The sequence below is a fragment of the Trifolium pratense genome, linkage group LG5 (assembly GCF_020283565.1).
Source record: "Trifolium pratense cultivar HEN17-A07 linkage group LG5, ARS_RC_1.1, whole genome shotgun sequence".
Classification (NCBI taxonomy): domain Eukaryota; kingdom Viridiplantae; phylum Streptophyta; class Magnoliopsida; order Fabales; family Fabaceae; genus Trifolium; species Trifolium pratense.
Window position 1 is genome coordinate 11482948 of NC_060063.1, and position 17879 is coordinate 11500826.

At 32.2% G+C, this 17879-nt stretch overlaps 2 protein-coding genes across 4 annotated transcripts; one reads left to right on the forward strand and one right to left on the reverse strand.

Moving 5' to 3' along the window:
• Window positions 1–5276: 5276 nt before the first annotated feature.
• LOC123884019 (glycosyltransferase BC10-like) lies at window positions 5277–11133 on the reverse strand. Of its 3 annotated transcripts, none has more exons than XM_045933007.1 (11): window positions 10553–11133; window positions 8956–9481; window positions 8259–8357; window positions 7742–7842; window positions 7589–7660; window positions 7405–7495; window positions 6969–7049; window positions 6518–6577; window positions 6319–6441; window positions 5972–6010; window positions 5277–5887 (listed from the first exon to the last, which is right to left on the reverse strand). In XM_045933007.1, exons 2-11 carry the CDS (start codon window positions 9337–9339, stop codon window positions 5759–5761), a joined length of 1179 nt encoding a protein of 392 aa, XP_045788963.1. In that variant the 5' UTR covers window positions 9340–9481; window positions 10553–11133; the 3' UTR covers window positions 5277–5758. The 3 variants fall into 3 exon arrangements, with proteins under 3 accessions (XP_045788963.1, XP_045788964.1, XP_045788965.1); XM_045933008.1 differs by having other exon boundaries at window positions 8956–9459; window positions 10553–10772; XM_045933009.1 differs by lacking the exons at window positions 5277–5887; window positions 5972–6010 and having other exon boundaries at window positions 6313–6441; window positions 10553–10772.
• Window positions 11134–16040: 4907 nt separating this feature from the next.
• LOC123886047 (aspartic proteinase CDR1-like) lies at window positions 16041–17463 on the forward strand. Its single transcript, XM_045935384.1, has one exon. It carries the CDS (start codon window positions 16081–16083, stop codon window positions 17461–17463), a length of 1383 nt encoding a protein of 460 aa, XP_045791340.1. The 5' UTR covers window positions 16041–16080.
• The last annotated feature ends 416 nt before the right edge of the window (window positions 17464–17879 follow it).

The window sequence follows — 17879 nt, forward strand, 5'->3', positions numbered from 1 at the left end:
TAAATTAATAATGATTATTTTTTAGCATAAAAGTTATCCTAACCGCGAGATAAAAATGCATACGGTTGGATTTGGTTCGGTTGGTTTTTAAAAAGTCATCCAAACCAAATCAAACTAATGTGGTTATGGTTGGTTCGGTTTGTGCGGTTTATCACGATATAAAAAGTATGACAATATTTCCAACTTGTTACAAAATAAACATAGAAAAATTTGATTTATTTTATTGTTTATATGATACAATATGCATATACATAAATTGCATATACATAAATTGCATATACATAAATTGCATATACATAATAACTTATTTTTAATAACAACAGTATATAGTTCTGGATCGCGTGAAATAATATGTTTTGATAGCCTATTGTTTTATGAACTCAATTTGGGTTGATTGCTAATAGTTGATAGAGTTAAGTTAAGTATTGCAGTTTGGTTTGGTTTGGTTTTTTGAAATGAAAACCGCAAATCAAACCAAACCCAACCATGCGGTTTAGAAGAAAAATGATCCGTGCGGTTAAAGTTAAATGCGATTTTGGTTTGGATTGGTTCGGTTTGCGGTTTTACTTTTGGATTGGTTCGGATACAATCACCCCTGATTTAGAGAGAATCATTTCATAGGAAAAAATATAATTTAATTATTTATAAATATTATATTATTTTATTATATTTTCTCATAAAAATAATCAACTTTTTATAATTATGAGTAATAAAAATTCAAAAAAATAAAATTTTATTTTTCTGGCTAATTTGGTAAATAATATTTAATTATAATAAGTTTTTAAATGATAAGAAAAAAATCATTCCAAAAGACAGTCATTTAATTATTGATTTATTGGCTTAATATTCCGGTAAATTTGAATTTTCGAATGTACACTATAGAAATTGCCTATATAAATTAGTCTTCGTAGCTTAACCCAATTGGTAGAGATATCGCGTTATATACGTAAGAGTCGGGGTTCGAACACTTCACACTCCACTTATCCGCATTTAAGGTGGAATTTTTATCCACTAGACTACTTGATAAAAAAAAATTGTCTATATTATTATGATGGGTCATTTTTAAATACATAAAAGAAAATAGAAAATGTAAAAATATCTTTTATCTTTTTGCTACATCATCTTCAAATGATTTTTTAAAAAACTAAATCTTATTCTGTATGCTAAATTTTTTTTTTCCTGTTTAATTAATCACTTTTTTTTTTACACCGGATTAGAGGATCGAACCCAGAACCTCATGCGTACTACCCAAATTCCTCACCATTAGACCAAACCTAGTGATTTTAATTAATCAATATTTTAGACCTGCGACATTGCTCTCCTTTGTAAATGGAAATGGCGTTGTCTCAATGAAAGGAACACTATTTGGTATGAGTTTCTTAATTTTCGATATGGTCCTTTCCCAGTACGATCTTCACCAGCAATATAGGATCGATACGGAGGAAAGACTATTTATGGTGGAGGGATTTATGTTCCATGGGAGGGAGAACAGACGAAGAGGCATGTTGGTTCTCTTGCAACGTTAATAGCGTGTTGGGAGATGGTTCTACTATCAATTTTTGGCGCGAGAAATGGATTGGATCAGAACCTCTGTGTTCTACGTTTCCTAATCTTTTCCGTGTTGAGCGACATAAGGACGCTACAGTCGCTGACAAAGGTAGGTGGGACATAGGAATATGGCGTTGGATTTGGGATTGGAGTGAAGCTCTTTCGCCCGACGCAGCAGCAGAGTTGGTTGTTTTAGAAGGATTTTTGGTAGGCATCACAACGCATATGAACGTTGAGGACAAACACTGGTGGATTGCAAACCCCTTAGGTATTTATTTTGTCAAATCTTGCTACTCGATTTTGATATCTATCTTTAGTCAACGTCTACTTCAACCCGACGTCGAGAGGGCCTTACATGAGCTATGGTTGAATGATAACCCTTCTAAAGTTAGTGTTTTCTGTTGGAGGTTGTTGCAAAACAAGCTGGCAACGCGTGACAATCTATCTGCCAAGGGAATTGTCACCAATTTTGTCTCTCGATCCTGTACTTTATGTTTTAATGTTATTGAGAGTTGCGATCATATTTTTTTCTCTTGTCCTTTGGCAAAAAGGGTGTGGGATGGTATTCACTCTTGGATGGGGACTAACTTCATTTTCTTAGAAACTGAATGGGGACACTTTTTGGCTTTTAGAAGCTTTCTTAAGAGCAACAGGCACAACAAAGTTAGACACCTTATTTGGTGTACAACAACTTGGAGCATTTGGTTGTTGAGAAAGAATATTATTTTCAAAGGAGGTGTAATTAGCTTGGATGTTTTGATTTCTAAAATCAAGTTTTTCTCTTGGCAATGGTTTATCAATAGGAGAGGACACAATTCTTGTTACATTTTTTACAATTGGTGCACTAATCCTCTAGCTTGTTTAGAAGGTATTTGATGCTTTTTTGTAGTTGTAAGGGTTGAAGTACCCCTATTACTTCCTTAATACAAATATTTGCTTATAAAAAAAAAACTTATAAATACACTACTTTTTTTTTGACAAGTTATAAATACACAACTTTAACATTAGATTCGTAAAAAAAAAAAAAAAAATAAAAAAAAAAACCTTTAACATTAGATTAACAAGTCAAAATAAACTTGCAAAGGAAATATAAATACACAACTTTAACATTGATTAACAATTTAATCAACTTGTATTTCCACCATAAACCTCCAAACTTGATTTGAGAAACCGCAATTAAAACACAAGACCTTTCATGCGTGTTTACAATAATTCCGTTACGTGCTAGTGCATGACGTGTAGGCAATTTTTGTAAAAGTAGCCTCCAAACCAAAGATGCACATCTTAGAAGGTACATTATTCAACCATAATCTCTTTAAAGCAAGCCATATTAGCAACCTACTTAATTTCTCTGTCCTAAATCATTGGTCCTTTTTTAAATTTTGAGTCGATTTTGATCTTTTTAAATAAAAAATACCGAAGTTAAAATTTAAATAATCTGATTTCAATTTAATGATCGCAAGCAACCTCCCACACACCGGACACCAACCGCTTGCACTAGAACTAGTATTATTAAACTATAAATGATAAATTTAACTAATTTTTATTTTCTATAATGAATTTCATAAAACTTAAAAGTATGGGCCAAAAGTTGCTGTAATTTTTTATAGGACTAGAAATAAGTGCATATAATAAAACACATATTTTAAGGGTGAATGTTATGCATACTAAAAAGAACTTATGAAAATACATATTTTTATGCATACTAAAATTTGATTGGACCAACAACATGGACAAAATGTTGTTCAACACGATTGCAAGGATAAGAAATTCACATTGGCAATTGCTGAAGCATGAAACTTATTCAATCATGACAATTACTACCTCGTTCAGAATGCTTTACTTACTTATATATGAAGAGCTACCACACAAAATGCCTAGTCAAAGTTTAGAAAATCAAAAATATCCTTTGATAAGATTTTACACTATTTGAACATATCTCTGATTTAAAAAGTGTCTTTTTCCACTAGTGACTCTGGTAGGATTTACATTATTTGAAGATATCTTTTCAATAAGTTGAAGGGATTCAAAGGAGGTGTACATGAGTTGGTCGACCCGGTTAAACCCATTCAATCCAACCCAAAAAAATGGGTTGGTTCGGACAAGTGGGTGGATATGGATTTCAAAAATGAAAAACCCATTAAAAAAGTCGGGCTTCGGGTAAAACCGGACCCAACCCAAAAAACCCACTAACCCACTAGTGATATGTTTCTTGAATTTTTTTTATGAAAATACTAAAGATTTTTTCATTTGATTATTAAATATTTTTATATTGAAAATAAGTTATACTATTTTTTACGAAAATCAAAAAGATTGAATAATTTTTATGAACAAATATGATAATTTTTCGCATTATTGTTTAAAAATTTTAAAAAATTGAATAATTTTCATAAACAAATATAGTGATTCATGGTTTAGTCCTTTGATATTAAAAAAAGCAAAAAAAATCATTTGGATAACACGCTATCCAACCCGTAAATTAGTAGATTTACACACAAAAAATTGGTGATTATTTTTTATAGTGAAAAAAAGTTACCCTATTTTTCAAGAAAATACATTGATTGAGTTATTTTTTATGAAAAAATATGATGATTCAATATTTAGATATTTAATATAAAAAAATAGAAAAATAATTTGGGTAACCCACAACCCAACCCAATCCAACCCGGAAATTAGTGGATTTACCCAACCCGGTCTAATGTTATAACGGGTGGTTATTTTACTAAACTCAACCCATAATACAATATGTGGTTTGGGTTATGGTTTTCACCAAACTCAACCCAATCCGGCCCACGTAAACCCCTAATTCAAAGCATTCCACCAAAGGGAGAAGAACAATTACCCAAAAATTTAAGTATAAAATTCTAAAGTTGTCTCATAAAGAATCTCCGATCATGATATGGGATAAGCTGTTTCCTTGAACCGTGAGAATTGGGCTATTCTAGTAAAACATAATTATTTAAAAATGAAATAGCAATAGCAATAATTTCAATGAAAAGAGTAGGATTTGCAAAAAATAGCAAAAGTTTTAAAAGGTTTCATAACAAATTTAGCAAATCTTATGTTCGCTTCATTTCTTGTTATTATTGTGGTAAAAAAGAAACACACCAACTCAAAGCATAATATAATATATATTCCCCTCACCCTAAATTTTTCTTTAACAAAAAAAGGTATATAATATATTGTGGGACTTGTGTGTGTGTATATATATATATATATATATATATATATATATATATATATATATATATATATATATATATATATATATATATATATATATATATATATTGTGGGACTCATAAGTTAATTAAGTCCTGATTTTTAAACTATTTAGGTTCCAAGAGGTGATGCAAATCTAATTTTCAATGTCAAGTGCAATACTGATTAAAAGATAGAGGAGCCAATGACAAGGTAGTGAAGGATAAGGGGAGGTGGAATCAATGAATAAATAGTGGTCAAACGTGGATAAAACAGCATAACTTAGGAAGGAGTTATCGAGGGACCAGGCTCGAGTACAGTTTGTGATTTTCGACTGCACTGCATTTAGCGCCACATCTAAGCCGTTCAATGTAAGATCGGACAGTCAGATTTAAAACTCAATTTTATATTTAATAAGTTAACTAAAGTCTAAACTTAAAATCTTAACCGTGCGTACTGACCGCATACAGTTTGACTACACTGACGCCAAGAATATTTGTAGGAGAGATAACTTAGTGTGAAGGGTGTAGAGTATGAAAGTGAAGACTAGATAATCAAACGGTATACAAAGGCGGTACACTATGAACCGGCTAAGGTGTAAATGATCCGCGGTAACCTTCGCCGTATTTCAAATCCTGAACAAGATTCCAAGAATATTTGTATATTCAACTAATCACTTTGCAAAGTTTACAAAAGACCAACCAGAAAATGAGTACCATCTCCCCTAACCCTCAAAATATGTTGTGCAATTGCAAAACTTTCATAATCCAAAATGGAAGGGGGGAAAAGAATCCAAACTATGAATCACCAAGGAAGCAACAGTAAAATCAGTAGCTTCCTATAGATCAACCCTAACTGCATTGCCAGTATTTCAACTTACATCTTGTATCAACAGCTAGATGTGATCACTTCAATACTGCTACAATTTACAACTCTTGTATGAGAACCAAGATGACGGCCGAAATCAACGTCTGATCCGACCAAAGAATTGATAGAAAATTTTTCTGGCTCAAGCGGATGAATAATTGGAAAAAAGCTTCAACAAACTGTCTTCAGTTTCAGGAGTGAATTTTCTAGCAAATAGGTAACAAGGCTTCTGAACTCCGTTCCATAAGCAAGGCCATCTTTGTACTTCTTTCTGTAGAAAAAAAAAACAAATGAAAATTGTTAAGTCGCGTAATGTATTTTCGACAAATCAGAAGATTGAGAGCACTCAACATACCTTCTCGTCACTGGTGACGTGCACGCTTTCATCAATGGACTGAAAATATAACGGAGTTAACATCAATATGCATGTGCCTAACTTAAAAATAATATGAAAAATGTATTCAATATTCAACTAGTAAAGAATCTAATCATCAATAATGCAGAAAATGACGAACTACAGAAGACACTAAGATTAGGTACAAAGAATCAAAATAGGAAAAAAGGAGCGAGAATTCCAATACTCTAAGCTCAGCTTCATAAACAATCTACACATGCATGCTATATATCTAGTAGATTCTTCCAGTAATAAAAACATGTAAAAAATTTACAGTAGAAGTTATAATTACAGTAATAGTGCTATACCGTAATATTCTTCAAAAGCTCATAAGTAATATCCTGAGTCCTATATGATTTTGGATGCCATTTTTGCTCAGACCAGTCAACATGAGTTACTGACCAGTTTGCAATTCCACTCGGATCGACAATCTGTAACAAACATTACTCAATTAGTTGACGGTGTAAAACTGTTTAAGCAGACTTGTACTACAAGCAAAATTCTCACCGTGAAGAAGGTCGGTAAGTAATGCTCATCTGGAATACAATTCTTCCCATCCACACCAGGCTGTCATATAAAGAATATTCATATTAGTAAATGAACAACTTAACCAGGTTTACAGATTTATCTTATGATGTAAGCACTTATTACAATTTAGATACACGTCTGAAAAGAACTTATTATAACAGTTCATAATCTGTTTTCAGCTTACTTCAATGAACTCTTTAGAACAGCTTATGAATAAAACACTTCATTAAGTTGTGTATCCAAACAATTTCTAAAACTAAATTTTCTTAAAGCACTAAAGATCAGAATTCATTGCTTTACAATAAAATTAAGCTTACGGCTATCTTTAATTGCAGTAAAATAAATTAAGAGTTTGTCAGACGTATCTAATTCTTTATGAATAAAAGAAAATTGCTATAAATTTTACGGAAAGAATATATAAAAACTACACCTCACAGTGACCTTGAAATTTTGAGTAGTACATGTGGTCAGCCATAACAATAACAGCGTGCTGCCGCTTCATAGAGAACCACTGCATGAACAATTTAACAATGTGATGACATATTTAATTGAGAAATACATTTAATAGTATAGATTTAAATGTATTGTAGTTATCGAGCAAGCAGCAACAACAAGATTTAGGCCATGTTTGGATAAACAGCATAATTAAGGTCTTATCATCATATAAAAGTTTATTTCTATAACAAAAGATAAAATAAAGTTAAAATGTTTCAATATAATCTCTAAGTTGTTTTCATGAGCTATCCTAGAGAGTTTATGGAAATAAGTTGAAACAGCTTATGGAGATGTCATAAGCTGTTTCCATAAGCTCTCCAAAACAGTCTAACAAATAAGTCGATCCAAACAGCCCCTTAAGAAAAATGTACCTGAGCACCCTTTCTAAAGTCCTTAATCTCAACTTCAGGTAGCATATGTTCTGAATATCTTCCATTGCCAACAGGACCGGGATCCTTAAAGCTATAATGGAAAAGTAAAGTGTGCATTATTAATAAACGATGCTGTGAAAGAAAATACCAACCAATTCTATTGGGACTAAGGAGCATGGCATACCAGTCCACAAAGCTGATATTTGTATACATCAGATAATCGAAAATATAGTCAAAATTATAAAGCGGCACACAGCTGCAAAACCAATGCAAAAAATCAGAAACTAATATAAGTGAAAAATTAGTAATTGATGCAAAAATATAATAAGAAAATTACCTATCAGAAAGTAAAACAAAGTGCATGTTACGAGGATCTTGTAGAGCATTTGCCAGTAGTCGTCTCTCGGCATCAACCATGGACATTTTCCCCCATACCACCTGTAAGTAACAAGGCAACTAATTAATCTCACACTCAAAGCTTCTACTTAGAAATAAGTCAATAATTTACACTTGCAGCCACCATTGCTAATTTCAGAAGAAATATCTGAACTTAAAAATATATTCTAAAATGAATTCAAACAAAGATACAAAACATTCTCGAAACAATTAAGCTGGTAAAGGTCAGACTAGATTAAAGTTGTAGAGTTCTACCGTCGTGTTGAACTTCTAAGGTTATGCGAATAGATTAAACTTCCAGATTAATCACAGGTATCTATTCTAGTTTGCAATAAGTAAAATGTGAAATTGGGACTTTAACGGATGTAATACATATTTAAATAACATCTTTTAATGAATATAAACATACATTTGACAAATAATTAGTAAACCAAGCAATTAGAACAAAAGTTGTGCACCTGATCACTGCGTATATCTCGATTAACAAAATATCGGCTAGCATGAACTGGTTTAGACTTAGATGCATGCACATAAACGGAGAACTTCCCTTCATGACCCTGTCAGAAAAGAGAGTAGCATGATAATTCAGAAGCTAAGAAAACCAACCAATGAAATCACATAAATAGATTAAGTCTGTTCTACATTTATCACGACTTTACTCTATTCATGCAAATTAAGATTATAAGGTTCAACTATTGAATTGAATAGTACTTCAACTAAGGCTCCAAGATGGAACACATAAGGTTTAGAAGTATCAAGTATCAGAATTTTGACAAACACGATAATATACAGTTGATTGCTAAGTGAGACATTAGAGGTTGCACATCCTAAACCAATCCGCCATTAATCCTTGTCCAAGCTCAGAATTTTGACAAAAACAGTGTTGTCAAATAGCGGTGCTATAGCATAGGGGAATTTAAACAAAAAAATTTAGTTTCACTCTACGCTATTTTAGTCAAAGTTTTGTCAAATAGAGGCTATAGTGGCACCATAGCATAGCAAAATTTGAATAAACCGCTATTTTCTGAAATCTGCAATTGACAATACTAAACAAAAATATAATGCGTGAACGAACACAAACTGATACAATGCATCAAATAATCAATAAATAACTATATAAAACACAAAATAGATAGATAGATAACAAATCCTTACTTGGAAGAAGTTATCCCACAATTTTTCGAATGGTAGAGAACCAGGCGTCAAAAACATGAAGGCGATTTTTGGATTTTCTGGCATAACTATTGGGGAGTTCAAAATATCTCTAAAAACAACATGTGCTGCAATCTCATCATCTGTGTATTCCCTTGAAGGAACCGGAGGAAACCAATGATCGATAGTATTGCATCCTCTAGAATTGAACATGTTACAAGCTGTACGGTTTTTTAGCCGGTAGATATAAGCACAAGTTAAAAACATGATTACAAATGAAACCAGAACAAAAATCCACATTGGCTTTTTCATTGGAGGACGGTGTCGAGATCCAGGCAAGAACTGCATATCACCCAAACTTAGACGCCAAAATTTCGCTGTCTTCATTTCATCTATGTCAATGAATCACAACTTTAGCATCCAACAAATCTTCTTTTCATGCATATTCAGCATACACCAGACTCAAATCACAAGATATCAAGAGAGATAGCCAACAAGAAATCTTCACTGGATTCAAAAGCAGAAAAATCTGAAATCAAAACACAAAAAATGAATACATTAAGAACGAATTAAATCCACTCAATTTTCTACACCGACGTCTTTTACCCAAACAGATAAAGGTTGACATTTTAAAATGAATACATTAAGAACGAATTAAATTGCAGAACGCAACTAAAGTTGTTGCAAGTGCAGTCTGCAACTGCAATTTCAATTCCGGACAGATCAACTACATTTGTCTGCATTTTACCGAAATATAAAGCTTGACAGTGTAGCCAAGGCATCAATGATTAAAAACATAACACTAACAACAATAATTCCAAATGCTATCATTTTCTCAAATTATTATCGGTGTCGACATATAAGTGTACATGTCGTGTCCATGCTTCATAGCATTTAAGCACTTTTGATACGTTCAACAACAACAAAACCTTACAATCTGACTGGAATCAGTTACATGCCATGAAGCACGGAAACTCCTCAGATTAGGCATGTCCTGGTGTCGGACAGGCATCGGTGTCCGACACCAAAACTTATAATTACATTGAATTCTGCCGTTTTCTAAAATTATTATTGGTGTCAACTTGTCGGTGTCTATGTCATGTCCGATGTCCGTGTTTCATAGGTTACATGAATAAAACGACGCCCTAATTTTCTATCATAAATAAATCAAATCCCTAACCAAACCATTCATACATTATTTATAGTACAAAAAAAAAACAAAAAAGAAATTGCAAATTCAAAACTACAGTGATAATCTTGAAAACTAAACTATCCAATTATCCATTAATCCATTAATAAAATAAAATAAAATAATCGTGACTGAAAATACATGAAGGAGTGAAGAGGAAGTGATAAGTAAAGTTACACTTAATTGAAAAATCAAATGCAACGATTAAACTCCTATTAAACAACATAAACTTGATTACTAACATTTAAACGATAGTTAAGAATTGGTAAATCAACAAGAATAAGAACAAATCATGATAACGACAGAGAAAACATGAAATAGATACAATACGACAATAACATTAAGAAATGAGAAATTATAAAGAACATGAAAAAGTAGAAAAGAATTATCGACATTGCGAAATCAACGTACATTTGTTTATGTCTCGGAAGAGAGTGTAGAGAGAGAGAGAGAGAGTCTCTGTTCTGTTTTCTGTGTGTGAAGGTTTGTTAGTTTGGTGATGTTGGGGGGAGAGAGTGGGTTTGGTTTTGTGATTTGATTTGATTTCTTAACGAAAACGAAACGTTTTGTGTTTTTGCGGTGTCTTGTTTTTCGTTTTGTTTGGTTTTTTGGTTTTGGTTTCTCTCTCTAAAAAAATAAAGAGAGAGAGAGAGAGAGAGAGAGAGAGAGAGAGAGAGAGAGAGAAGAAAACAGAAAAAGAGAAGGAAAGGAAAGGAAGTCGAGTGGCAGTGGGTAGTGGCACTGGCTGGGTGGCATGCCAAGATGAAGGAAAGGAACAGTCACTTTTTGCTTTTTTATTTATATTTTTTTGATAAAATCACTTTTTTTTTTTTTTATATAATCACTTTTTGCTTCTTTGTGTTGTGGCTGTGGCTGGTTGTGGTTGGCATGCCAAAAAGATGAAGGAGTATTTCTTTTCTGAAAGGAAAAAATAACAAACAATTTTGTTTTGATAAAAATACTATATTAATTAGTCAAAAACAAAATACTATATTAATGATTATTATTTTGAGGATATAAAATGAGAAAAATTAGTAAAAAAAAAAATCATAAATACTAGTCAAAAATATAATCATAATAATTAATACTTTAACAAATAATGGTCATTCAAATGATATTTTTTTTAAGGAAATGACAATAAATAGTTAAATACTATATATAAGTTTTATTTCTATTTTTATTAATAAAAGAGCTTAATGGACATACATCGTCTTTTACAACGACATCCAATAAGAAATCACATTTTTTATCATGTCATGTAAGTAGTTTCGAAATAACCATACAAAAGTGGGGTGATGTGGCAAATTGATGGATTTTCTTTGGATATATGTGTAAAATTATTTTACACCGATTGTGCATATCTTTTTTTTTTTTTCAAGTAGTCTAGTAGCTAGACTCACACATTTAATATGAAAAAATATGGAATTTGGGATTCGAACCTTAGACACTCCTAAATCCTTAACAAAATATGAGAAAATAGGATATAAATTGAAAATGTAAAATAATTTTACACTGTCATCCGATAGCAATTATATATTACGCAAAATCATCATCATCCCACTTGGTATGATGTGGAGGAATAATAGATTTTTGTTGGACATTCATGTACATATTATTTACATCGACAGAGCATGTCTATTAAACTCTTTTTAAAATATATATTTCATCCTTCGTTCAAAAAATATATATATATTTCATCCAAAATTATATAATATGAGAAAAATAATCCTGTAAAAAAAAAAAAGAGAAAATAAAAAATTTACACTTTCATCTAATAATAACCATGTACAATATTTGGTAGAATGGCTCCACTTCTTCAATGAATGATATTAGTAGTCATTTTACAATTGTCTCTGATAGTTTTTTTTGTTTACACTGGACATGAAGGTCGAACCCAAAACTTCTAGGATAATAAATAAATCTGTCACCACTAAATCTTATATTTGGCGATATTGATTTTTGTGTTAGTTTATACTTAATTAAGTTATTGAAATAGTAAGTGGTTAATAATATATTTCGAAGACGAATATTTCTCCAGAATTTGACTTCAACTTTTAAAAATAACATTTATTAACAGATTTTATTTATCTAGCGATTGAACTTCGAGTTATCACGCTCTATAAATCAGAGAGTTAACAATTCTAAAAGTCAGAATATGCATACATGCGTTACAGGTTGTGACAGAAAAATTAAAACTTCTTACATCAAATTAAAATTTTCAAAGTATTTAAAAATATACTGTAATAAATATATACCTTAGGCTATGATTGGATTGATGGAATGCGATGAAATGGAATGGAACGGAATGAAGTATAATAATGTTCCATTGTTTGGATTTGTAAAATGATAATGGAATGGAATAGGATGGAATGAATTCCTTCCAATACCACCACTTACCTTTAATTTTTTCCTCTACATTTTAAAATATCCAAACAATGGAACGAAAGATTTATTCCATTCCGCTTCATCCCATTTCACCTCACTCTATTCCGCTCCGCTTCATTCCATTATATTTCATCAATCCAAACAGAGCCTAAGTGGCACCAATGTGCTACAATACTATTTATCTACCATGTGCTCCGTAAATACTAATAGGATGCGTTTGAAACACAAAGTTGTGAAACTGTTAAAAATAAGATTTTTCATTAGATGTAAAGCATTGGGGTTCTTAAATTTTAATTTATGATGAGAAGAGTTAAAGGAACACATCCGAAATCATCGGATAAATTTCTTGATGCGGTTATATTGCGACCGTATGTGTGATTAAAGATGACACCACAATTGTAGTGCGATGCAGTTGAAAATACTACCACAATAGCAATACTAATTGCATATACGGCTACAATTTAAAACCATCCTCAGAAATACCTGTTATCCTAAGATAATCATGAAACTCCTCTAGTTACTTCTTCAAGCCAAGATGAGGAGGCAAATCAATTTAAATATATGGTGTTTAGGAGGAAATATATTGAAGTTGCTTACTATCTAAAGGGTGATCTGATGTATGTATTTTTTAGGATATGTATGAAAATAGAAATGTAAATTTCTTTTTGTCTACGTCATGTTAATATTAATTTGATATGCTTTTTTAGTGGTATAACTTTTAGAATTGTGAAATTTTAAATCTATTTTTTATTTTTGTTTTGACATTGAGAAGATGGCTTAATCTACAAATTTGTTTTTTTTAAGAAGTTAAATTTAAATTAGCCTATCCAAATTGGCATCGGATAAAATTAAACCTGAAACCTTAAAGAGGGACATACTCTCAGGTGTCAAGTCAATACTGTAACACTCAAACCCATTATTTATTTATTTCTACCTTTAGTAAAATCTTTTTCAAAATACGCAACGGAAAATCACAATCCAATTTATAGAATATCGGTTCGAGTATTACATTCTTCAACCAAAATAATACTAATGTAGTTAATTAGTAAAAATGCTTGTTTATACAAATCTTTGAATCAAATAATATATTTATTGATTATACAAAACAACCTAGACAATAGACTTTATATACAATATAAAACTCTTTTTCCCGTGTCACAATCAAAGCAGAGCTTCACCGACGACTCGACATCGATAACCACAAAACCTGTGAATCTGGACCCCCAACGGTCCAGCACATAACACATAAAAGAGAGTCAGATAACATACTCAAAATATACAAGTGTAAGTAAACTATACTTAAACACTTCATCAACATTCATGCATATTCATATATCATGCATATACTTCATTAATCTCATTTAATTATAAACTACAAGAAGTTATAATTAAATATCAATAATAATCCACGAGAAATTGAAGCCAATTACATTTATAATCATCAGACAATCAACACATACAACAAGTCTAACACACATAGACAATTATCACAAATTCCAAACATTTGTGTCACATATCAAATATCAAATAATGTACACATATCCTAATGCAATCTAATGCCACAATCTTCATGCTATGTCCCCTAGACATATCTAATGCATGTGGTACCATCGTCTTTATTAGAGTATCTCACCTCTAATATTCGTCTTTATCGGATAAATATAATCCGATATCCGTCTTTATTGGAATGTCCAATATACATCAACAATTCATGAATGCATGTATGTAATTCATGAATTCACACTCACACAATTAGCATTTTGCTCGTCATTTATAATGTGGAACACTATCCGACATTTCGTCTTTATTAAGATAACACTATACCTTAATATACATCTTTATCGAATAACATAATTCGATATATATACTTCTTTATTAGAATAACATACTCTAATATCCTTCTTTATTAAGTTGATTAACACCTTAATATACTTCTTTTGACTTTGAAACAAACATCATCAACACAATCAAAACACAATCATATTCCACAAATATAATCAACAATTCATCACAATACAATTAATCATTGGTTATAAACACCTAATTGTATGTTAGAACACCTCACTCACATGTTACAAGTGCCCTAATGCACATAAAACCATTAACAAAAAGTTGTTGTCCAGTGCTGTTCGCTGAGCGAACGGTGGCGAGCCGTGGCGAAGGCCTCATGTTCGCTGAGCAAAGGCCTGGCGAGCTGTGGCGAGCCGTGGCGAAGGCCTCCTGTCAGGAATGCTCAAACCTTGCGTTTTTCACCCAAATTCACCCAAAAATCTCATTTTTCATGTTATAAACCCCAAATAAGTTTATATTCAAGTGCAACAAACATATCTAAACACAAAAGGACGGTTTATTTCACCGATCTACAACATATACATCGAAAAAGCAAAGATTTAATACTTTTACTCAAAACTCACAAAAACACAATGTTCTTGAGTTTAATCATCTATAAATTCTGTTTTTATCCATTAAATTCGTTCATACATCATGATAAGAGCATGTTAAACATGTTATGAACCTTAGATTCGATTTCCATTAAGAAAACTCATCTAAACTAAAACGAAAATGGGGTGGAGAAAGTTCGGGTAAGGAGAAATCGACATTCTCCCCTTCCTCGTATCACCCACGAATATTAAATCTAATCTCTTACCTGAATTCGAAGAAAACTCGGAGATTTGCTCTTGAATCTCTTCACTTTCCTTTGCCCTAGCTTCTTTCTCTCCTCCTTCTCTTTAACCCTCAAGAACAAAGAGAAAATGAAGTGTTTTCTCTCTCTACCCATGACTATATGGGCGCCCCCCACTAGTTCACAAGGCCTAATGGGTCTCAAGCCCAATAGCTTGGCCCAACTCGCGTTAACTCTCACTAACTCGCGTGTTAACTAAAGCTCTCGATAAATAACTTAAAGTTACTATCTTACTTAAAATCACATCACCAAATAATTAAACACTTACATAGTGAATAATAAATTTGGGTCGTTACAAATACCATGATACCAACCCAGCTGGGTTTTTAATCTACAGAATTGTTGAAATTGATCTCTAATAATAATAATTTAGTTACTTTTCATCATATAATCCAAAAATCTATAGTGCTTGTACAACACATATTCTATATTTTAAGTAGCTGTCACGCTCTTTTTATGTTTGTGGATCCAATTGGTTTCTTTGTGTGTGAGAACTTTGAAGACACTAAAAAAACATATGGGATAGAAGAGAAAAAAATAAATAACATAGAAAATGTAAGAATAGAAAGTTTCATTAGTTTAATATTGCTTAAAATAAAGATTACCAAAATCATAACAATACACTACCTACTCATCTTGGCAAAGAATTAATGAACGATTATTGCACTAAACAAGGTCTTGCAAATTTCATGACCTTGCTAATGCTTCCTTTTAAAAGTAACTATCTTTTACATATCATGTCATCAATTTTGTTTTGCACAAATCATACATATATAAGAGAAGTTCTTTTAGAAGAGTTGAGTAGTTTATTTTTCCTATGTACTTACTAGATAAAGTTAATCAGGAAATTCATCAAGTAACACAAAGGTCAATGGCTTTTGTACATGAATCTTTGCATCTTCTATTGTTTTTCTTATCCCTCTCAACATGTTGTTTGCCATCATCAATTAGCAACACTTATAAAACTACAACACTAGCTCCTTCAACTTCCAAACCTCATAAATTGGTTTCAAAACTCATTCATTATAATTCTATTCACCATCCACGCTACAATCCAAACGAAACAGCCAAAGACCAAATGAAACTTGACATCAAACACTCGATTACGCGTTTAACCTACTTGAAAGCAAGGATCGAAGGTTCGTTAGTCTCTAATAATGATTATAGATCTTCTCTTTCCCCGTCATTAACCGGTAGAACCATACTAGCCAATCTTTCAATAGGCCAACCTCCCGTCCCACAATTACTCATCATGGACACCGCGAGTTATATCTTTTGGACAATGTGCACCCCTTGCACAAGTTGTATCCAATATCCAGGTCAAATTTTCGATCCTTCAAAGTCTTCGACCTATTCTCCATCATGCAGAGAACCATGTTACTTTGACAACTGCAAATGCAACCTCACCAATCAGAGGACATATAGCATCCGTTACGCGGACAAATCCTTCTCATCAGGAACAGTTGGCAGTGACGTAATAGTCTTTGAGACGGGTGACGAAGGTATCACCCGTGTAAACAAGATAGATTTCGGGTGTGCTCATAACGTTATATATAATTCGGATCAAGGGTACAATGGAGTATTAGGGTTAGGATTAAACAGTGGACGTTTGTCTTTGGCCGCACAAATAGGTAAAAAATTCTCTTACTGTATCGGTACCTTAGCCGACAAGTATTATAATTACAACCAATTAATATTAGGTGAAGGAGCAAATCTTGAAGGTTATACCACACATTTCGAAGTGCATTATGGATTAAACTATGTAACCATGGAAGGCATAAGTGTAGGAGAAAAGAGTCTTGACATAGATCCTAGTATTTTTGAGATCAAGAAGAATGGCACAGGTGGAGTTATCATTGACACAGGTAGTACATTCTCCTATTTTGTTGATGATGTGTATAAATTACTATATAACGAGATTCAAAACCTATTTCAAGGGTCTCTTCAACAAGCTAGAGTTCCAAAATTTCCATGGATGCTTTGTTACTTTGGGAGTATAAGTAGGGACCTGATAGGATTTCCAGTGGTTACATTCCAATTTGCTGGAGGAGCAGATTTAGTGTTAGACTCATTAAGCTTTTTTCAACAAATGGGGGATCATGTGTTTTGTATGACTATAAGTCCAATTAGTGAGATTGGCATTGATGTTTCAGTTATTGGGTTATTTGCTCAACAGAGTTACAATGTGGGTTATGACCAAGGTAATGGCCTTATTTACTTCCAAAGAATTGATTGTGAACTTCTTAGTAGTTGATTTACATAGTACCGACACTTCAGATTAAAGGCATATTTGATATTAGTGTTGGATATGTTAGTGTCATGTCCGGTGTACGTGCTTCAATGACTATGAGCAAAATTTCTACACTAAAGTTTTCAACAATAGTTGCTATTGAGAAACTATTGCCACATAAAAAACAACTTTTATGAATTGAAACACGGATCTGGATCATCTCGTCATTTATTCGTTATCAATTTTGTTCTTTTGTGTGCTTCTGTGGATTCTATTAATAAGTTTTCAGTTGTGAACTTGAAAGTGAATTAGATCTAGTTCAAATGCATATGTTCTCTTTTTCTTTATTAATGTGTTCAAAGTTGCTCTTGTTTTGTCAAATTTGACAGTGAAACCATAAGCAGTACCAAGAAGGAAGAGAGAAGAGAATTGTATTTGTG

Excerpts from the sequence above, each read along its gene's own strand:
- LOC123884019 (XM_045933007.1), bottom strand. The coding sequence starts at position 9,339 with ATGAAGACAGCGAAATTTTGGCGTCTAAGTTTGGGTGATATGCAGTTC. Across the intron at positions 8,358-8,955 it reads TGTGGGATAACTTCTTCCAA|GGTCATGAAGGGAAGTTCTC; the intron begins GTAAGGATTTGT and ends CTTTTCTGACAG. Across the intron at positions 6,578-6,968 it reads AATTTCAAGGTCACTGTGAG|CCTGGTGTGGATGGGAAGAA; the intron begins GTGTAGTTTTTA and ends TTTATATGACAG.
- LOC123886047 (XM_045935384.1), top strand. The coding sequence starts at position 16,081 with ATGGCTTTTGTACATGAATCTTTGCATCTTCTATTGTTTTTCTTATCC.